General features: G+C 44.7%; 1 protein-coding gene across 7 annotated transcripts in view; it reads left to right on the top strand.

Annotated features, from left to right (window-relative positions):
• The window catches only part of LOC115146197 (60 kDa lysophospholipase-like), a 60483-nt gene that overhangs the window by 14961 nt on the left and 24553 nt on the right, over positions 1–20969 (top strand). For 4 of the 7 annotated variants that reach the window (XR_010459761.1, XM_029688124.2, XM_065004216.1 and 1 more), the window contains exons 2-6: positions 2114–2252; positions 3035–3070; positions 10288–10399; positions 10694–10819; positions 10904–10987. Coding sequence is in view for 6 of the 7 variants with exons in the window: in XM_029688124.2 (XP_029543984.1) it covers positions 2114–2252; positions 3035–3070; positions 10288–10399; positions 10694–10819; positions 10904–10987 (497 nt within the window). In the remaining variant the exon portion in view is untranslated. Of the gene's footprint in view, positions 1–2113; positions 2253–3034; positions 3071–5504; positions 5885–10287; positions 10400–10693; positions 10820–10903; positions 10988–20969 lie in introns of those variants that run through there. The other 3 variants (XM_065004218.1, XM_065004217.1, XM_065004220.1) reach the window with 2 other exon arrangements.

Below are 20969 nucleotides of genomic sequence, written 5' to 3'. Positions count from 1 at the left end.
AAAAAGGGTTATTCAACTGTACCCATAGTATAACCCTTGTTGGTTCCAGGGAGAACCCTTTTGGGTTCCATGTAGAACCCTCTGTGGAAAGGGTTATACATTGAACCCAAAATGGTTCAACCAAAAACCAACAAGGGCTCCTCAAAATGTTATCCTATGGGGACAGCTGAAGAACTTTAAGTTCTAGATGGAACTTTTTTTTCTAAGAGTGTAGCTTTAGAGACATTTCAGGAAAAGCAGCTCATTTGGCAAGCCAATAAAATGTCTGATATAACTAGCTAGTAATTCTTGTTCTATAAGCTTTCCTCCTCCTTGCTGGTCTGCAGATGCTTGAGTACTTGACATTTCCTGGACGTTGCATAAGAACAACTAGAACTAACAACTTTATCGGAGACATTTTCAGGAAACGCAGCTCATTTAGCAAGCCAATAAAATACCTATTGCATTGGTTCAACCTTGAAATATAGCTACTCGATATCGATCTTAAATTTTTACCTCTGTAGCAGTTCTATCACTTCGCCTGGGAACTGCAACAGCCATGTCTTATTCCCCATTCTCTATTGTCTAGATTCTGCATGGAGCTAGCCTGTTCTAAAGCATTAGCTAAAAGCTAAGTTGGCCAATTTGAGCAAATAAATCTCAGCTTGCTAACTAGCAAAGCCAACCAATTACACAACAAATATACAAAGTTAACCATTATTTTCTAAACTAATGTTAGTCTCAACCAAATGACAAGTACAAAGAACTATTGCTCTATTCCACAATGTAACAGCCATTAGTTAAAGGCTAGACAATAGACTATTGATAGTTAACTAACTAGCCATGCTATTTCAATGAAAATAAGCTAGCTAGCCAGCGTGAGATTTGTAGTTGTATTGCTATGTGGAAAAAGTTGTTTTAATATCTTTCTCCATTTTTCTCACCAAAAATGCGACTTGCTGTAGCGTTTACATTCTGTAAATGTAATTGACAAATTAACAATTTGATCCATATTTAGAAACATCTCCCTCCCTGAGTAAGCGACTCATCGCAACAGGCCAGAAGTCAAACTCACGGAAATTGAGGTGGCTACAATGTGGTACTTTCAGTCGCATTAAATGTACCCGTTACTACACAGGCGTTCAGAACGTGTGCAGTGGCACAATTTCATGCGTCTGAAAGTACAATATTCAAACGTTCTAATCACCTGTAAATGCACACTAAACAGGTGTAATGCACGTGTGTAAAAATGCGCATAACAAGCGTTCAAATCGAGACGATTTTAATATCTTGGCCTTCCATACTGGCACGCAAGGGTCTCGTGAGCTGTCAAATTTAACAGCTGCTATGGAGAAAGATTGAAGATTCCTCCGTGGGCCACAGAAACGTTAACTGTTAAGTGCTTTGGATCAAATGTCTTCTGAATGAGATCTCGAGGCTAACCAACCCTTCTCATTTAATTCCGTATCCACTACTGTGGATGGTACTTGGAGTAAACACTAGACCATAAATAACATGGCCATAGTTTCTAGGTCTACCGTTTTCACACCGTTCCAAAGGTTCTGTTTGGAAGTCCCAATATTTGTCTATATGCAATCTTTCCATCCACTGTAACCAGTGGCTGGTGGTCCACTTTTCACAGGTCCTAATTTTAGTCAGCCAGTTCGTTCCAGCGGTTTGGACTATGATGAGTTATACAAGACATTTCCCAATGCATGAATGATTAGAACTATATTCCAAACAGCATACTTTTCATATTGATGTGATTCTCGCATTTGCCACTAGGGTTGAGTATAATACAAGGCATGATTTACTGGGAATTGTAAACCTGGGCTACATTCGATAGCCAAACGCTTTCTTGGCCAAACGTTATTGTATTTTGCAGATAGAAATGCCACGAATAGAGCTGACGTGAAACCTTATTCTACATGTCAGAGAGTATGTGTCTACATAGCATATTCCTATCTGAACGCTCCAAAATGTTGCATACTGCTACCCTCTTTTCAAAAGTAACACCACACTCAGATCTATGTAGGCTATTATTGGGCTCACCTTTCCTGAACTCTGACTGATTAGTTATGTTGCTCTGTACACTAATGGCAACACCTTCTCTCTCTGTCCCTCTCTTGCACAGTGCTGTGCCCAGAGCCTAATGTCTTTGTGAAGGCCCTGCGAAAGCTTCCCAACCTCCATGATGAGCAGTATGCCCTGCAGACCCGTATGTACGACTACTACAGCACGAGTGGCCCACAGGAGAACACCCTTGTCCTGCCGTAAGTCACCCATACACTCCACCTCCCCCTCACCCCACCTCTCCTGGGCTCCTCTGCAGCCTTCTATTTCTGTTTTCTCTGGGGTTTTTACTTTGTCTTTGCTGTTATTAATATATAGGCTAGAGTTAAATGTTGACATGGTTTACTTTATTGTACAGTCTGCGTACAATCATTCAAACTGAAAAGATTACTATCTATGTACACATCATCACTATAGATTTAGAGTAATGAAACCTTGTGCTATTTGACTGAAAACTTCAGATGGAGAGCTTGGAGTTTGATACAGATAATGATACAATTAGAGTAGAGTAATAGTAGTTAGTCTATAACTGGTGTTATAGAAATATGTGAAGGGGACCTCAACCTACCTGTTCTACCGATACATACATTTTCAAGCCCTTACCATTTCTTTACACAGGAGATGAGTGTGTATTGCACATACTGGATTAGAGTAACTTCTTAATTTGACTGTTAAATTCAAACAAGACTGAAGCTCTGCTTCCTGTTTTATAACCATTGACAGCTTTTATTTCATGGCTTTTTCAACCTACAAGGCATACGAGGCTTTTTCAAAAGCTCTTTGAATAGCAACCGATTCTAGTGCACAGCATATCATGTCAGGATAAAGGTTGACCTCCTCCCCCAAAATCTGTTCACTATGACGCCTCCATAGCAGTAGGCCTACAGGATATACAATGCTTGTTGGGGGATATCATACACACGTTTCTATTCCCTGCATGCTTGGGAACATTTCACTCTAAAACTGTCTGTTGTTTTGACAGGATGCCGACAGACCTCGCTGATGAACTATCAAAAAGGTCCTGAAATACTGGTAGCATACTGTGTGCCTGCGCTATGCTGTGTGGTTTGAATCCTCTGTATCCGTCCTGCCTGGTGTCAAAGGGTGCCTGGCAGGAACAGTTTGCTGCTGTTGTCTGTGTGGACCTGTCAGGGAGTGATCATTGGAGCACACACCTGCAGCACAACTTTCAGTAGCGGTGTTCACACCTGCCTGACATTCTACCCTTATTTCCTCTCTTCAGATACCTCGCCTCGCTCCCGCTGGAGGGAGCTACTTCCATTGGTTCATGTCTAGCTAAAACCAGTGCAGAACAGTCAAGTTCTCATAACACTTATGTAATGTTGCAGTAGCAACCCCAGGAGTTTTGCTGCTGCCAGAGATAGAGAATAGGCCTGCGAGGGGTTGCTGGTGCCACGCTGGCAGAGAGCGAGAATAATCTGTGTTGAGCGTGTTTGATTCCTGTAGTCTGGTTCTCAGTGCGTGTGTTCAGGAGCAGCGAGAGGGCCCTCTGCTGAATATGGTCCTGGCAGGTCGGATCCAAAGGTTGCAGGCTATCGCCCCTCCAAATGGAGGTTGCCTGAGCCCAGGCCAAGGCATCCTGGGTCAAATCCCTCCCAGCAACCTCCTCTCCTTTCTGGGCCTGTGATGCCGGTGGCAGTGGGGGCGCCTCTGCCTGCCTGCACGCTAATCTCTACACAGACAACCAGCACATGGCTCAGTCCGCCACCTAAAACCCACTCAGAGCAGCTCAGAACCACAAATATAGAGACTGGAGGGGGCAGGATGGGGCTGGGTTATAGGGGATAGATAAGAGAACTACACAAGCGTGCTATTTTTAAAGCTGTTTGTGTGAAGGGGGGCTGGTGGTACTGTGCCTGCTTGGATCATGGTAATATTTGTTTGGAGGACTGCCATGTTACCTCCATAGCCTTCTAATGTAAACTCACTCACTTTTGTACATCGCCTTGGTTCGTACAATTGACCTTATTTTAGCACCCCAAAAAACGTAATACTTCCAGATCAACTGTAATGTCAATACCATTGTAAAGCATCATTTCTCCCCTTTCCAACAGAATCAATTACATGACCCCCACGCTGCCCATTTCTGCACGATTCAAGAAGGCAATGAGCTCCGTCTTTAAAAAAAATGGCTGGTGGGGAAGCGAAACTAATGCGTGATAGTGAGAAGGAGAGATGTGTGGGAAAATTGCTTTTTTTTCACTCGATCTGTCCAACTTATCACCTTATCGCCTGTAAAATGTAAATAAAACACTATGGAGAGTTTGTATAATGTGTCATTACAAACTTATTTGAAGGTTTGTGTCGAATTTGATTCGGGTTTTTAGGACGGTGCTAAAGTGATCTTAGAAGTAAACAGCGGCTTTGAGAATGATGATCGCATGCAGTGATGAAGCAAAAAATGACTAGGTTTCCCCCCCTTACCCCCGTCACTGTCCATTTCTTGTTTTTAAAGGATGAGAGAAGTGCTAAACCTGGTGGAGAGAGATTGTAAGACAGAAATAGTTGCTTCATGCGTGTTGTACGTTACGGCATGACACATCACGATGTAACGGAGGGTCAGTTTTGTTCAACTGTTCTCCAATACTATAGAGCCATTACCATGTTGATCAACGCTTGAATAGAAACGTTGTTCACACCCCAGATTTTGAAGTCAACACAGTCGCTACAGTCCCATTAGTTTTCTTTGTAGCCTCGTTTGAATGTTGCGGTTGCGCACATTTGTACGGAATGGGGTGAGTTTATGTTACTCCTCATCGCTTCAACAGTCTCACAGGAGATTCATAGGACTTATGGATTCAGATTCCGTCCCACAGACAAATGTATCAGTCTCATTATGTTTTCAGTGTAATTTCAGTAGTTGATTCTATCATCCTCTTTCCTCCTTGTTTCTGTAAGGTTATTTTTCATTATTACCATCATTATGTTCCTTTTTGTAGCTTCAAGTTAATGTTGATTAAAACATACTAGCTGTCACCAAACATTGCTATTAAATGTCCCTAATGCCTGAGTTATTTATTTTTTATATTATGCTTTGCAGTGAGCATGTGCAGTGGACTTGAAATAACATTGACAAAGATAATGTCAATGTATCCTAACATTGATTCAAATTGTTACATTGTGTGGAGTAGGAAATTGATTTGTTGAATAGCTGAGTGAAAAGCAGTAGTGAGCTTCCCTGTGGGTAGCCTTTACCTCAACCTCCCATTTGCCCCTCTCACCACTCTGTTCCTCATCAGCAGGCCAGGCCACAGGGCAGCATCCTACCCAATTCTCCATATGCTAATACCCATTTCCCTGCCACATTGTCGGCTATACCAGGAGATAAATTAATAATTGGTGATTTGAATATTGTTTCCAGCGACACCACAACATCTCTCCACAACAACGCCGGATTCCTGCCGTAATCCCTGGACCACTACTTCTGATCCTCGCTCACAACTCAGCCTGGATAATAGCTTCGGTACTGGGTGCCACTGTGAACTAACGCCATTGCCACGAAGCTAGCACCAGTTAGCCGTGAGCCAGGTGCATCTCCCGGCCAGCAAACTAAATTCTACAATACCTCTTTCGCCATCTGGCTTGGATTCTCTGTCGACACGGCCCCCCGCCGCACCACCACGACTGGTCTGCAGACGAATACTCCATCCGCTGTGCCTTCAACCGGCCTCCGTCGGAGGGCTACTAACTTTAAACGCCTTGTCGCCTGCTAACGTTGTGGCGGGTTCCCTGTTCCATCTACTGCTGCCCTCTGGACACTATGATCACTTGGCTACATAGCTGATGCCTGCTGGACTGTCCATTAATCACGGTACTCCATTCTGTTTATTTTTATTTTTTTTATCTGTCGGCCCCATCCGCGAACTCAGGCTCTGTGTGTAGTTAATCCAACCCTCTCTGCCTAGTCCTCGCCATTTTACCTGCTGTTGTTGTGTTAGCTGATTAGCTGTTGTTGTCTCACCTGTTGTTTTAGCTAGCTCTCCCAATCAACACCTGCGATAACTTTATGCCTCGCTGTATGTCTCTCTCAAATGTCAATATCTTGTATACTGTTGTTCAGGTTAGTCATCATTGTTTTAGTTTACAATGGAGCCCCTAGTTCCACTCTTCATACCTCTGATACCTCCTTTGTCCCACCTCCCACACATGCGGTGACCTCACCCATTACAACCAACATGTCCAGAGATACAACCTCTCTTATCATCACCCAGTGCCTGGGCTTACCTCCGCTGTACCTGCACTCCACCATACCTCTGTCTGCGCATTTTGCCCTGAATATATTCTACCATGCCCAGAAATCTGCTCCTTTTATTCTTTGTCCCCAATGCTCTAGGCGACCAGTTTTGATAGCCTTTAGCCGCACCCTCATACTACCTCCTCTGTGATGTGGAGGTAAACCCAGGCACTGCATGTCCCCAGGCACCCTCATTTGTTTACTTCTGTGATCGAAAAAGCCTTGGTTTCATGCATGTCAACATCAGAAGCCTCCTCCCTAAGTTTGTTTTACTCACTGCTTTAGCACACTCTGCCAACCCTGATGTCCTTGCCGTGTCTGAATCCTGGCTTAGGAAGGCCACCAAAAATTCAGAGATTTCCATACCCAACTATAACATTTTCCGTCAAGATGGAACTGCCAAAGGGGGAGGAGTTGCAGTCTACTGCAGAGATAGCCTGCAAAGTAATGTCATACTTTCCAGGTCCATACCCAAACAGTTCGAACTACTAATTTTAAAAATTACTCTCTCCAGAAATAAGTCTCTCTTAACACCCCCGCAGTCCTACAATCTAAACTAGATGCCCTCAATCTTACACAAATCATCAAGGAACCCACCAGGTACAACCCTAAATCTGTAAACAAGGGCACCCTCATAGATGTTATCCTGACCAACTGGCCCTCCAAATACACCTCCGCTGTCTTTAACCAGGATCTCAGCGATCACTGCCTCATTGTCTGTATCCTCTACGGGTCCGCAATCAAACGACCACCCCTCATCACTGTCAAACGCTCCCTAAAACACTTCTGCGAGCAGGCCTTTCTAATCGACCTGGCCCGGGTATCCTGGAAGGATATTGACCTCATCCTGTCAGTTGAGGATGCCTGGTCATTCTTTAAAAGTAACTTCCTCACCATCTTAGATAAGCATGCTCTGTTCAAAAAATGCAGAACTAAGAACAGATATAGCCCTTGGTTCACTCCAGACCTGACTGCCCTCGACCAGCACAAAAACATCTTGTGGCGGACTGCAATAGCATTGAATAGTCGCTGCGATATGCAACTGTTCAGGGAAGTCAGGAACCAATACACGCAGTCAGTCAGGAAAGCAAAGGCCAGCTTTTGCAAGCAGAAATTTGCATCCTGTAGCTCTAACTCCAAAAATGTCTGGGACACTGTAAAGTCCACGGAGAACAAGAGCACCTCCTCGACACTGCACTGAGGCTAGGTAACACGTCCACCACCGATAAATCCATGATAATCGAAAACTTCAACAAGCATTTCTCAACGGCTGACCATGCCTTCCTCCTGGCTACACCAACCTCGGCCAACAGCTCCGCCCCCCCGCAGCTACTCGCCCAAGCCTCCCCAGCTTCTCCTTTACCCAAATCCAGATAGCAGATGTTCTGAAAGAGCTGCAAAACCTGGACCCGTACAAATCAGCTGGGCTTGACAATCTGGACCCTCTATTTCTGAAACTATCCGCCGCCATTGTCGCAACCCCTATTACCAGCCTGTTCAACCTCTCTTTCATATCATCTTGAGATCCCCAAGGATTGGAAAGCTGCCGCAGTCATCCCCCTCTTCAAAGGGGGAGACACCCTGGACCCAAACTGTTACAGACGTATATCCATCCTGCCCTGCCTATCTAAGGTCTTCGAAAGCCAAGTCAACAAACAGATCACTGACCATCTCGAATCCCACCGTACCTTCTCCGCTGTGCAATCTGGTTTCCGAGCCGGTCATGGGTGCACCTCAGCCACGCTCAAAGTACTAAACGATATCATAACCGCCATCGATAAAAGACAGTACTGTGCAGCCGTCTTCATCGACCTGGCCAAGGCTTTCGACTCTGTCTATCACCATATTCTTATTGGCAGACTCAGTAGCCTCGGTTTTTCTATTGACTGCCTTGCCTGGTTCACCAACTACTTTGCATATAGACTGTATATAGACTCTTTTTTTTCCTACTGTGTTATTGACTTGTTTATTGTTTACTCCATGTGTAACTCTGTGTTGTTGTCTGTTCACACTGCTATGCTTTATCTTGGCTAGGTCGCAGTTGTAAATGAGAACTTGTCTCAACTAGCCTACCTGGTTAAAAAAAGGTGGGGGGGGGGAACATATGTTTGAGGATTGTGTCTGGAGCCAGGGATAATTAGGGTAGTGTCTTTAGGCCTTTGGTTAGGTGCTGAGGGGTAAGCTTGCTTTTTGCCCTGCTGTTCTATTGAACCCCCAATAAGGGGATGGTTTGCACCCTCCGCCCTCCAGTGTCTTGTCCCGTGTCTTAAAAATGAAGATTAGGGGGAAAATCTTTGCACAGCTGCTTACCCAGGCACAATCTCTTAATAAAGCGCAAGCAGGAGAATACGAGACGCCAACGTTACCTACATCTAGAGGACATATTAATATGCATGGGAGGCCAACGTTACCTCCATCTAGAGGACATATTAATATGCATGGGAGGCCAACGTTACCTCCATCTAGAGGACATATTAATATGCACGGGAGGCCAACGTTACCTCCATCTAGAGGACATATTAATATGCACGGGAGGCCAACGTTACCTCCATCTAGAGGACATATTAATATGCACGGGAGGCCAACGTTACCTCCATCTAGAGGACATATTAATATGCACGGGAGGCCAACGTTACCTCCATCTAGAGGACATATTAATATGCACGGGAGGCCAACGTTACCTCCATCTAGAGGACATATTAATATGCATGGGAGGCCAACGTTACCTCCATCTAGAGGACATATTAATATGCATGGGAGGCCAACGTTACCTCCATCTAGAGGACATATTAATATGCATGGGAGGCCAACGTTACCTCCATCTAGAGGACATATTAATATGCACGGGAGGCCAACGTTACCTACATCTAGAGGACATATTAATATGCATGGGAGGCCAACGTTACCTCCATCTAGAGGACATGTTAATATGCATGGGAGGCCAACGTTACCTCCATCTAGAGGACATATTAATATGCACGGGAGGCCAACGTTACCTCCATCTAGAGGAAATATTAATATGCATGGGAGGCCAACGTTACCTCCATCTAGAGGACATATTAATATGCATGGGAGGCCAACGTTACCTCCATCTAGAGGACATATTAATATGCATGGGAGGCCAACGTTACCTCCATCTAGAGGACATATTAATATGCATGTGTAACAGTATAGACTTTACGTCCGTCCCCTCGCCCCGAACTGGGAGCGAACCAGGGACGCTCTGCACACGTCAACAGTCACCCTTGAAGCATCGTTACCCATCGCTCCACAAAAGCCACGGCCCTTGCAGAGCAAGGGGAACCTCTACTTCAAGGTCTCAGAGCAAGTGATGTCACCGATTGAAACGCTACTAGCGCGCACCACCGCTAACTAGCTAGCCATTTCACATCGGCTACACATGGGAGACCAGGATGAGCTGCCCCTGTCTAATTAGAACATGGGGTCTCGCTCTCGAACACAACCCTTTTCAACCCCCCTCCATACTCCCAAAAGGCACCCCTTACCACTCAGAACACCCGCAAATTAGTAACTCCTCATACAGCATCGTAGACTTCCCAGGGAGTTGCCCCCTCCCACATCATGCCCATAATTCACACCCAGCGCTTAGGAACTGGTTTGTGCACCCTGCTGCTGAAACAGAAGGCCCAACCAAATAGACTCTGTCTCGCTTCATGACGTAGGCTAGGCTTGTTTCACTTTTCCTTTCTTTATCTTCTGCCTTTTCCTCATGTAAACAGAACCGGCTCCATGTCTTAATGAGTTTGTAAAGTAAACAGAATAACCAAGTCAAAAAAGAGGGGTGTCTCTACACCCCTAAAGGGATTTCCTTATTTTATGTAATAGCCACATTTGCTTAACCTGGATTGTTTGTGTGTCTATGTAAACTGTCTGCTCTGTTGATGCACAGAGCTTCTTTGGGTGTTTTCTGTAGATTTGGTTATTATAGGATGATTATGACTCAACTTGTCTTTTCCCAGGCTGTGCAAACAAAATAAGAGGATAGTGTACACTGTTTTAGAGTACAGCCCCTTGCTGGACTCTTGCAATATGACCACAGATGACTGGGCTACAATTGGGAAGGACATTGAGGTACTTGGTGTGGTCATTTTATTTATCTTGCACTTCACACTAACATTAACCATAACCCTGACTTTTACTATTTACATAAGCAGAGGCATTATAATGCAATAACACAACAATCTCAAGTCATCCACTGAAGTAAAAGTCAGTTGTCCCTTTCCTTTTATGTAAATGTACTGTACAGCTTTTGTATTAAATACAGTACTTATTTCAAGTAGCCTGTGGCAAGATGTAGGCTACACATGTTGACCTTGGAACCTTGGGTTCAAGTCTGATCCTGTTCTCTTTGTCTCTTGGTTCCAGAAACACTATGAGAAGTATGACGGTTTTGTCATTCTCCACGGCACGGACACCATGGCCTACACAGCATCTGCTTTGTCCTTCATGTGTGAGCATCTGGGGAAGCCTGTCATCCTCACCGGCTCCCAGGTACAGCTGCCATCCATACAGCTAAACTGCTTCATAAAGATAAGATAACAGAAGGGTGAAATGTTGTTTTATGACCTCTTTCAGGTGCCGATCTATGAGATGAGGAACGATGGAAGAGACAACCTGTTGGGGGCGCTGCTGATCGCTGGTCAGTTTGTCATTCCTGAGGTGAGTAGAGGAGGGAGGGACACTTCTTGGAGCAGCACTCACACACACCTGACTGCATGTCACCTGCACAATGTTGTTGAATCATCTTGGCCAAATATTCCCAGTTGCACAGTTTTAGATGAACAACTATATCACATTTCTCTCTAAATTGAACGTGTGTTCATACTATTGTCCAAGCTGTTGACATGTGTCTAGCTTTTTAGCCTGCTTATGGCAGTCTTCCCTGATTGATAAAGGTGTGAGGATTAACTTTGTTGGCAGACAATTAACCACACCTTCACACCCTGTCGTAAATTAAGAAGGATAGAACTCTCCCACTGGCTCTATAGATGCAAGATTTGAATGTTTTTTTAAATATATTTTTTAATTGAAAATCTGAAACATACAATATACTTGCAGTGAAGCCGCTCAACAACTACAGTTGAAGTCAGAATTTTACATACACCTTAGCCAAATATATTTAAACTCAGTTTTTCACAATTCCTGACATTTAACCCTAGTAAAAATTCCCTGTTTTAGGTCAGTTTGGATCACCAATATAATTTTAAGAATGTGAAATGTCAGAATAATAGTAGACAGAATGATTTATTTCAGCTTTTATTTCTTTCATCACTTTCCCAGTGGGTCAGATTTTACATACACTCAATTATTATTTGGTAGCATTGCCTTTAAATTGTTTAACTTGGGTCAAACACTTTGGGTAGCCTTCCACAAGATTCCCACAATAAGTTGGGTGAATTTTGTCTCATTCCTCCTGACATAGCTGGTGTATCTGAGTCAGATTTGTAGGCCTCCTTACTCGCAAAGGCTTTTTCAGTTCTGCCCACAAATAGGGTTGAGGTCAGGGCTTTGTGATGGCCACTCCAATACCTTGACTTTGTTGTCCTTAAGCCATTTTGCCACAACTTTGGAAGTATGCTTGGGGTCATTGTCCATTTGACAGACCCATTGGAAGACCCATTTGCGACCATGCTTTAACTTCCTGACTGATGAGATGTTGCTTCAATATATTCACATATTTTTCTTTCTCATGAAGCCATCTATTTTGTGAAGTGCACCAGTCCCTCCTGCAGCAATGCACCCCCACAACATGATGCTGCCACACCCGTGGTTCATGGTTGGGATGGTGTTCTTCAGCTTGCAAGCCTCCCCCTTTTTCCTCCAAACATGAAGATGGTCATTATGGCCAAACAGTTCTATTTTTGTTTCATCAGACCAGAGGACATTTCTCCAAAAAGTACAATCTTTGTCCCCATGTGCAGTTGCAAACCGTAGTCTGGCTTTTTTATGGCGGTTTTGGAGCAGTGGCTTCTTCCTTGCTGAGTGGCCTTTCAGGTTATGTTGATATATGACTCGTTTTACTGTGGATATAGATTATTTTGTACCTGTTTCCTCCAGCATCTTCACAAGGTCGTTTGCTGTTGTTCTGGGATTGATTTGCACTTTTCGCACCAAAATACGTTCATCTCTAGGAGACAGAACACGTCTCCTTCCTGAGCGGTATGACGGCTGCGTGGTACCATTGTGTTTATACTTGTGTAATATTGTTTGTACAGATGAACGTGGTACCTTCAGGCATTTGGAAATTGTTCCCAAGGATGAACCAGACTTGTGGAGGTCCACAATTTTTTTTCTGAAGTCTTGGCTGATTTCTTTTACATTTACATTTAAGTCATTTAGCAGACGCTCTTATCCAGAGCGACTTACAAATTGGTGCTTTCACCTTATGACATCCAGTGGAACAGCCACTTTACAATAGTGCATCTAGGTCTTTTAAGGGGGGGTGAGAAGGATTACTTTATTCTATCCTAGGTATTCCTTAAAGAGGTGGGGTTTCAGGTGTCTCCGGAAGGTGGTGATTGACTCCGCTGTCCTGGCGTCGTGAGGGAGTTTGTTCCACCATTGGGGGGCCAGAGCAGCGAACAGTTTTGACTGGGCTGAGCGGGAACTGTACTTCCTCAGTGGTAGGGAGGCGAGCAGGCCAGAGGTGGATGAACGCAGTGCCCTTGTTTGGGTGTAGGGCCTGATCAGAGCCTGGAGGTACTGAGGTGCCGTTCCCCTCACAGCTCCGTAGGCAAGCACCATGGTCTTGTAGCGGATGCGAGCTTCAACTGGAAGCCAGTGGAGGGAGCGGAGGAGCGGGGTGACGTGAGAGAACTTGGGAAGGTTGAACACCAGACGGGCTGCGGCGTTCTGGATGAGTTGTAGGGGTTTAATGGCACAGGCAGGGAGCCCAGCCAACAGCGAGTTGCAGTAATCCAGACGGGAGATGACAAGTGCCTGGATTAGGACCTGCGCCGCTTCCTGTGTGAGGCAGGGTCGTACTCTGCGGATGTTGTAGAGCATGAACCTACAGGAACGGGCCACCGCCTTGATGTTAGTTGAGAACGACAGGGTGTTGTCCAGGATCACGCCAAGGTTCTTAGCGCTCTGGGAGGAGGACACGATGGAGTTGTCAACCGTGATGGCGAGATCATGGAACGGGCAGTCCTTCCCGGGAGGAAGAGCAGCTCCGTCTTGCCGAGGTTCAGCTTGAGGTGGTGATCCGTCATCCACACTGATATGTCTGCCAGACATGCAGAGATGCGATTCGCCACCTGGTCATCAGAGGGGGAAAGGAGAAGATTAATTGTGTGTCGTCTGCATAGCAATGATAGGAGAGACCATGTGAGGTTATGACAGAGCCAAGTGACTTGGTGTATAGCGAGAATAGGAGAGGGCCTAGAACAGAGCCCTGGGGGACACCAGTGGTGAGAGCGAGTGGTGAGGAGACAGATTCTCGCCACGCCACCTGGTAGGAGCGACCTGTCAGGTAGGACGCAATCCAAGCATGGGCCGCGCCGGAGATGCCCAACTCGGAGAGGGTGGAGAGGAGGATCTGATGGTTCACAGTATCGAAGGCAGCCGATAGGTCTAGAAGGATGAGAGCAGAGGAGAGAGAGTTAGCTTTAGCAGTGCGGAGTGCCTCCGTGATACAGAGAAGAGCAGTCTCAGTTGAATGACTAGTCTTGAAACCTGACTGATTTGGATCAAGAAGGTCATTCTGAGAGAGATAGCGGGAGAGCTGGCCAAGGACGGCACGTTCAAGAGTTTTGGAGAGAAAAGAAAGAAGGGATACTGGTCTGTAGTTGTTGACATCGGGATCGAGTGTAGGTTTTTTCAGAAGGGGTGCAACTCTCGCTCTCTTGAAGACGGGAGGGACGTAGCCAGCGGTCAGGGATGAGTTGATGAGCGAGGTGAGGTAAGGGAGAAGGTCACCGGAGATGGTCTGGAGAAGAGAGGAGGGGATAGGGTCAAGCGGGCAGGTTGTTGGGCGGCCGGCCGTCACAAGACGCGAGATGTCATCTGGAGAGAGAGGGAGAAAGAGGTCAGAGCACAGGGTAGGGCAGTGTGAGCAGAACCAGCGGTGTCGTTTGACTTAGCAAACGAGGATCGGATGTCGTCGACCTTCTTTTCAAAATGGTTGACGAAGTCATCTGCAGAGAGGGAGGAGGGGGAGGGGGAGGAGGATTCAAGAGGGAGGAGAAGGTGGCAAAGAGCTTCCTAGGGTTAGAGGCAGATGCTTGGAATTTAGAGTGGTAGAAAGTGGCTTTAGCAGCAGAGACAGAGGAGGAAAATGTAGAGAGGAGGGAGTGAAAGGATGCCAGGTCCGCAGGGAGGCGAGTTTTCCTCCATTTCCGCTCGGCTGCCCGGAGCCCTGTTCTGTGAGCTCGCAATGAGTCGTCGAGCCACGGAGCGGGAGGGGAGAACCGAGCCGGCCTGGAGGATAGGGGACATAGAGAGTCAAAGGATGCAGAAAGGGAGGAGAGGAGGGTTGAGGAGGCAGAATCAGGAGATAGGTTGGAGAAGGTTTGAGCAGAGGGAAGAGATGATAGGATGGAAGAGGAGAGAGTAGCGGGGAGAGAGAGCGAAGGTTGGGACGGCGCGATACCATCCGAGTAGGGGCAGTGTGGGAAGTGTTGGATGAGAGCGAGAGGGAAAAGGATACAAGGTAGTGGTCGGAGACTTGGAGGGGAGTTGCAATGAGGTTAGTGGAAGAACAGCATCTAGTAAAGATGAGGTCGAGCGTATTGCCTGCCTTGTGAGTAGAGGGGGAAGGTGAGAGGGTGAGGTCAAAAGAGGAGAGGAGTGGAAAGAAGGAGGCAGAGAGGAATGAGTCAAAGGTAGACGTGGGGAGGTTAAAGTCGCCCAGAACTGTGAGAGGTGAGCCGTCCTCAGGAAAGGAGCTTATCAAGGCATCAAGCTCATTGATGAACTCTCCGAGGGAACCTGGAGGGCGATAAATGATAAGGATGTTAAGCTTGAAAGGGCTGGTAACTGTGACAGCATGGAATTCAAAAGGAGGCGATAGACAGATGGGTAAGGGGAGAAAGAGAGAATGACCACTTGGGAGAGATGAGGATCCCGGTGCCACCACCCCGCTGACCAGAAGCTCTCGGGGTGTGCGAGAGCACGTGGACGGACGAAGAGAGAGCAGTAGGAGTAGCGGTGTTGTCTGTGGTGATCCATGTTTCCGTCAGTGCCAAGAAGTCGAGGGACTGGAGGGAGGCATAGGCTGAGATGAACTCTGCCTTGTTGGCCGCAGATCGGCAGTTCCAGAGGCTACCGGAGACCTGGAACTCCACGTGGGTCGTGCGCGCTGGGACCACCAGATTAGGGTGGCCGCGGCCATGTGGTGTGGAGCGTTTGTATGGTCTGTGCAGAGAGGAGAGAACAGGGATAGACAGACACATAGTTGACAGGCTAGAGAAGAGGCTACGCTAATGCAGAGGAGATTGGAATGACAAGTGGACTACACGTCTCGAATGTTCAGAAAGTTAAGCTTACGTAGCAAGAATCTAATTGACTAAAATGATTAAAATGATACAGTACTGCTGAGGTAGGCTAGCTGCGTTGTTGACACTACCCTAATCAAGTCGTTCCGTTGAGTGTGAAGTTTCTACAATGCTGCTATTCGGGGGCTAGCTGGCTAGCTAGCAGTGTTGGTTACGTTACGTTGCGTTAGGAGAACGACAATAGCTGGCTAGCTAACCTAGAAAATCGCTCTAGACTACACAATTATCTTTGAAACAAAGACGGCTATGTAGCTAGCTATGTAGCTAGCTACGATCAAACAAATCACACCGTTGGGACTGTAATGAAATGAAATGAAAATGTGATACTACCTGTGGAGCGAAGCGGAATGCGACCGGAATGCGAAAGTTCTATACAGTAGACGTTGGCTGGCTGTTGGCTAGCTAGGAGTGTCTCCTACGTTAAGGACGACAAAAAAGCTGGCTAGCTAACCTCGGTAAATTAAGATAATCACTCTAAGACTACACACTCTAAACTACACAATTATCTTGGATACGAAGACAGCAAAGACAACTATGTAGCTAGCTAATACTACACTAATCAAGTCGTTCAGTTGAGTGTGATAGTTACTACAGTGCTACGGTAGACGGTGAACGTGTTGGGCAGATAGGAGGACGACGAAATACGATAATTACGCAATTATCTTTGATACAACGACGGCTATGTAGCTAGCTAAGAAGAAATTGCTAAGATTAGACAAATCAGACCGTTGTACTATAATGAAATGTAATGAAATGTAATGAAAAAGTTATACAACCTGGAGACCGAAGCGCGGATGCGACCGGCTCGCTCCAACCCGATTACATGAAGTAATCTCATGATGTCAAGCAAAAGGCACTGAGTTTGAAGGTAGGCCTTGAAATACATCCACAGGTACACCTGCAATTGACTCAAATGATGTCACTTAGCCTATCAGAAGCTTCTAAAGCCATGACATCATTTTCTGGAATTTTCCAAGCTGTTTAAAGGCACAGTCAACTTAGTGTATGTAAACTTCTGACCCACTGGAATTGGGATACAGTGATATAATCTGTCTGTAAACAATTGTTGGAAAAATGACTAGTGTCATGCACAAAGTAGATGTCCTAACTGATTTGCCAAAATTATAGTTTGTTATCAAGAAATTTGTGGAGTGGTTGAAAAACAGGTTTTAATGACTCCAACCTAACTGTATGTAAACTTCCGACTTCAACTTTACATCATACCAGTCATCCAACAGACTCCCATTCAGAGCGACACACAGAAGCATCCAGGGTCAATGCCCTGCTCAAGGGCACGTTGACACATCTCCCACCAGGCCAAAAAAACGTGAACCCGAACCCTCCAAGATCCCGCCCCACAGTTCCCCAAAAGCTATTTCGCAACCATTCGAGACCCCTCCCAAGAAAAAAGGAAAAAAAATACAATTAATTCCATTCCCCACCCCGAAGAACCCCTCAATGCACCAACAACCAAGAGAATAAACTGTTCATCTAAAACTGTGCAACTGGGAAAATACAGAAGAAAACGGCAAACAACAATGCAAAAAACAACATTTAAAACCAAGGACAACTTAAATCACAACAGCAATGTCATCTGTATATGTCTGTGTGCATGTCTGGCACTATTACATGCATATGTGTGCTCTTGTATGCATTTATTTGAGAGTGTGTGTATATGCATGTGTAGAAACACCTGCATGGCATCAGCCTCAGGCAAACCGGCATTAGTTGTAAAAACACTGCCCCTTAGTGTTATTCAAACATACTTTTTTATTATGTTTTATTTAGATTTTTAAAAACGTTTATCTTTGACCATCATTCTATCTCCTGCACAGAAACTCTACTCCTACTTGTCTCCAATTCCACGTCCCTTCCCTCAGCCCATCCCATCTATCTCTGCTGGCCACACACTTCGGGTTTCTTCGCAACACATATCTTTCAACTATGCTGTGATGTTTAACGTACAATTTCAATCTATCTAATCGAATAGAATCCACAGATTGCGTGTTGAAGATTAATACTTTTACTAGTAATAGACTGATCCGGTCTCTCCAGATCTCCTAACAGTACTATTTCTAGGGTCAATTTTAGATCAATGCTATGCATTTTCAGCCATTCCTTAACCTGAGACCAGAAACGGGCTACCTGAGGGCAATACCAAAATAAATGGTCTATTGATTCTGTATCCTCACAACAAAATCTGCAGAACTTCATAGATTTTATGCCCCAAATATTCAACATTTTGTTGGTGACAAGAGTTTTTTACATTTACATTTAAGTCATTTAGCAGACGCTCTTATCCAGAGCGACTTACAAATTGGTGCATTCACCTTATGACATCCAGTGGAACAGCCACTTTACAATAGTGCATCTAAATCTTTTTAAGGGGGGTGAGAAGGATTACTTTATCCTATCCTAGGTATTCCTTAAAGAGGTGGGGTTTCAGGTGTCTCCGGAAGGTGGTGATTGACTCCGCTGTCCTGGCGTCGTGAGGGAGTTTGTTCCACCATTGGGGGGCCAGAGCAGCGAACAGTTTTGACTGGGCTGAGCGGGAACTGTACTTCCTCAGTGGTAGGGAGGCGAGCAGGCCAGAGGTGGATGAACGCAGTGCCCTTGTTTGGGTGTAGGGCCTGATCAGAGCCTGGAGGTACTGAGGTGCCGTTCCCCTCACAGCTCCGTAGGCAAGCACCATGGTCTTGTAGCGGATGCGAGCTTCAACTGGAAGCCAGTGGAGAGAGCGGAGGAGCGGGGTGACGTGAAAGAACTTGGGAAGGTTGAACACCAGACGGGCTGCTGTTTAATGGCACAGGCAGGGAGCCCAGCCAACAGCGAGTTGCAGTAATCCAGACGGGAGATGACAAGTGCCTGGATTAGGACCTGCGCCGCTTCCTGTGTGAGGCAGGGTCGTACTCTGCGGATGTTGTAGAGCATGAACCTACAGGAACGGGCCACCGCCTTGATGTTAGTTGAGAACGACAGGGTGTTGTCCAGGATCACGCCAAGGTTCTTAGCGCTCTGGGAGGAGGACACAATGGAGTTGTCAACCGTGATGGCGAGATCATGGAACGGGCAGTCCTTCCCCGGGAGGAAGAGCAGCTCCGTCTTGCCGAGGTTTAGCTTGAGGTGGTGATCCGTCATCCACACTGATATGTCTGCCAGACATGCAGAGAGTTCTATATAATCATTTTAGCTGAAAAGCATGAAATCTTGACTCTTGCATTGTTTTATATATCAACTCATACACCCTGTACCATGGAATCGGTACATCAAAAATCTCTTCCTAACTATTTTGCAATCTGTATGGCACAGTTGTCAACATCCTGGTCCTCAAATGAAGCTGGTATACTTTCCTATTTAGGCTATTTTTATTCCTCCACCAGTTTTGATCCTTTATATTGGGCAGACAGACCAGTTCCCTGCCTCCTCCTGCTGCCACCTGCCTCCTCCCTTTTTGGTGTAATGCTGTAATCAATTGGTTCTACTCTTGGATTGAGCAGACCTTCCTGTACAATTCTGATAACTCCATGAAGGACATAACTCTACCATTCCAATTTACAATATAATTTAAGAACAAAATACAATTTTCAAACATCTTCCCCATAAATACAGGTATTTTATCAACCAGCAAATTTGAGTTCAGCCATCATTTTTGTTGTAATATTTGTTCTGTCTTTTCGGGGGATGAAATTGAAATTGTAGCCAGCTCTGCAATGTTTGTTTGAAGAAGAGAGAGACTTTGAAAAAAAGTATCATTTTCAATTAATCGAAAATGAGACATGGCAATCTGCACAAAGGGAAAAAGGCCATTTTTAATCAATGGATGAGCTTTTCTTATTAATCTACTTGAACCATTTAGGGTTCAAGTAAAACCTTTGAATAAGTGAAGCTTTTAGAGAGCGGTTTAGTGCTTTTATATTTAATCTCAACTCATCCAATTCATATTCATTATATAGATAGGCACGTTTTATTTTGTCTGGTTTAGCTTCCCAAATAAAGCGAAATATGTTTTGCTCATATGAGTGAAGTTTGTATATTATACTAGATCGTTCTTGAATAAGTTCCTCAAGTTCTTTTTGTTTTTCCTCTAACTTATTTTGTATCTCTGTAGTATCGTTTTTATTGCTAGCTACCTGTACTATTAGTTCATGGATTTCCCTTGTTAGTCTTGTCTCTTTAGGCAGAAACTGCTTTTTTATTGATGAATATTGAATTGACTGATATTTGAAGGTACATTTTTAAGGTATCCCTAACAATAAGGGGATTTGCTGAACCTATATTAAACTCGAAAAATTCAGTTATAAATTATTTTGTTCAAAATAGGTTGTCCTCCAGTAAACTTTGTTTACATTTCCAATATCCCTGTCCATGTGGAAAATCTATAAGAGTTATGTGAATGCCAAATAGATGATGATCCGATCGCGTTCTGTCTCCTATTGAAACTTTTTCAACCTTTGACACAAGAGAAAAAGAGACAAGAAAGTAGTCAAGACGACTTAGCTTGATTAAGTCTCCATGTATATCTCACTAGGTTGGGAGTTTTTTAGTCTCCAAATATCCACTATTTCTAATTTGTCCATAATATTGGTGATTTCCTTAAGGGCACGGTGATGATAGTTTGTGGAGTGATTACCTTTACGGTCCATTGAGGTACTTAACAGTGTGTTATAGTCTCCTACTGTACCATAATGATTTGATCATTTGTTGCCTGTAAGTTCAATAAATTGGTATAAATGTTTTCGAAGAAGTATGGATCATCTTGATTTGGACCATATAGATTAATGAGCCAAATCTCTTTTTTGTCGACTTTCATATTCAAAAGGATCCACCTTCCTTGTGAATCATTCCTGACTATTTGCACATTCAGATCAAAATTTTTGTTAATTAATATCAACACACCTTTTGAGTTCCTTTGTTCATGACAGAATATTTTTTTTCGCCACCCCATTCCTTTTTACACACAACTTCATCTAAGGATGTAGAGTTTCCTGTATACATTATATGTTATATTCCTTTTCTTTTAGCCATGTAAAGACTAATCTTCTTTTTTTAAAATCTGCTAAACCGTTACAATTATAACTGGCTATCCTTATTTCACCCCTTACCATAACTAGATAATATTCTCAGTCTAAATTGACCATGATTAGTGC

The sequence above is a fragment of the Oncorhynchus nerka genome, linkage group LG18, assembly GCF_034236695.1.
Source record: "Oncorhynchus nerka isolate Pitt River linkage group LG18, Oner_Uvic_2.0, whole genome shotgun sequence".
In the NCBI taxonomy this organism is placed as follows: domain Eukaryota; kingdom Metazoa; phylum Chordata; class Actinopteri; order Salmoniformes; family Salmonidae; genus Oncorhynchus; species Oncorhynchus nerka.
This window is presented reverse-complemented; position numbering and strand designations above follow the sequence as displayed.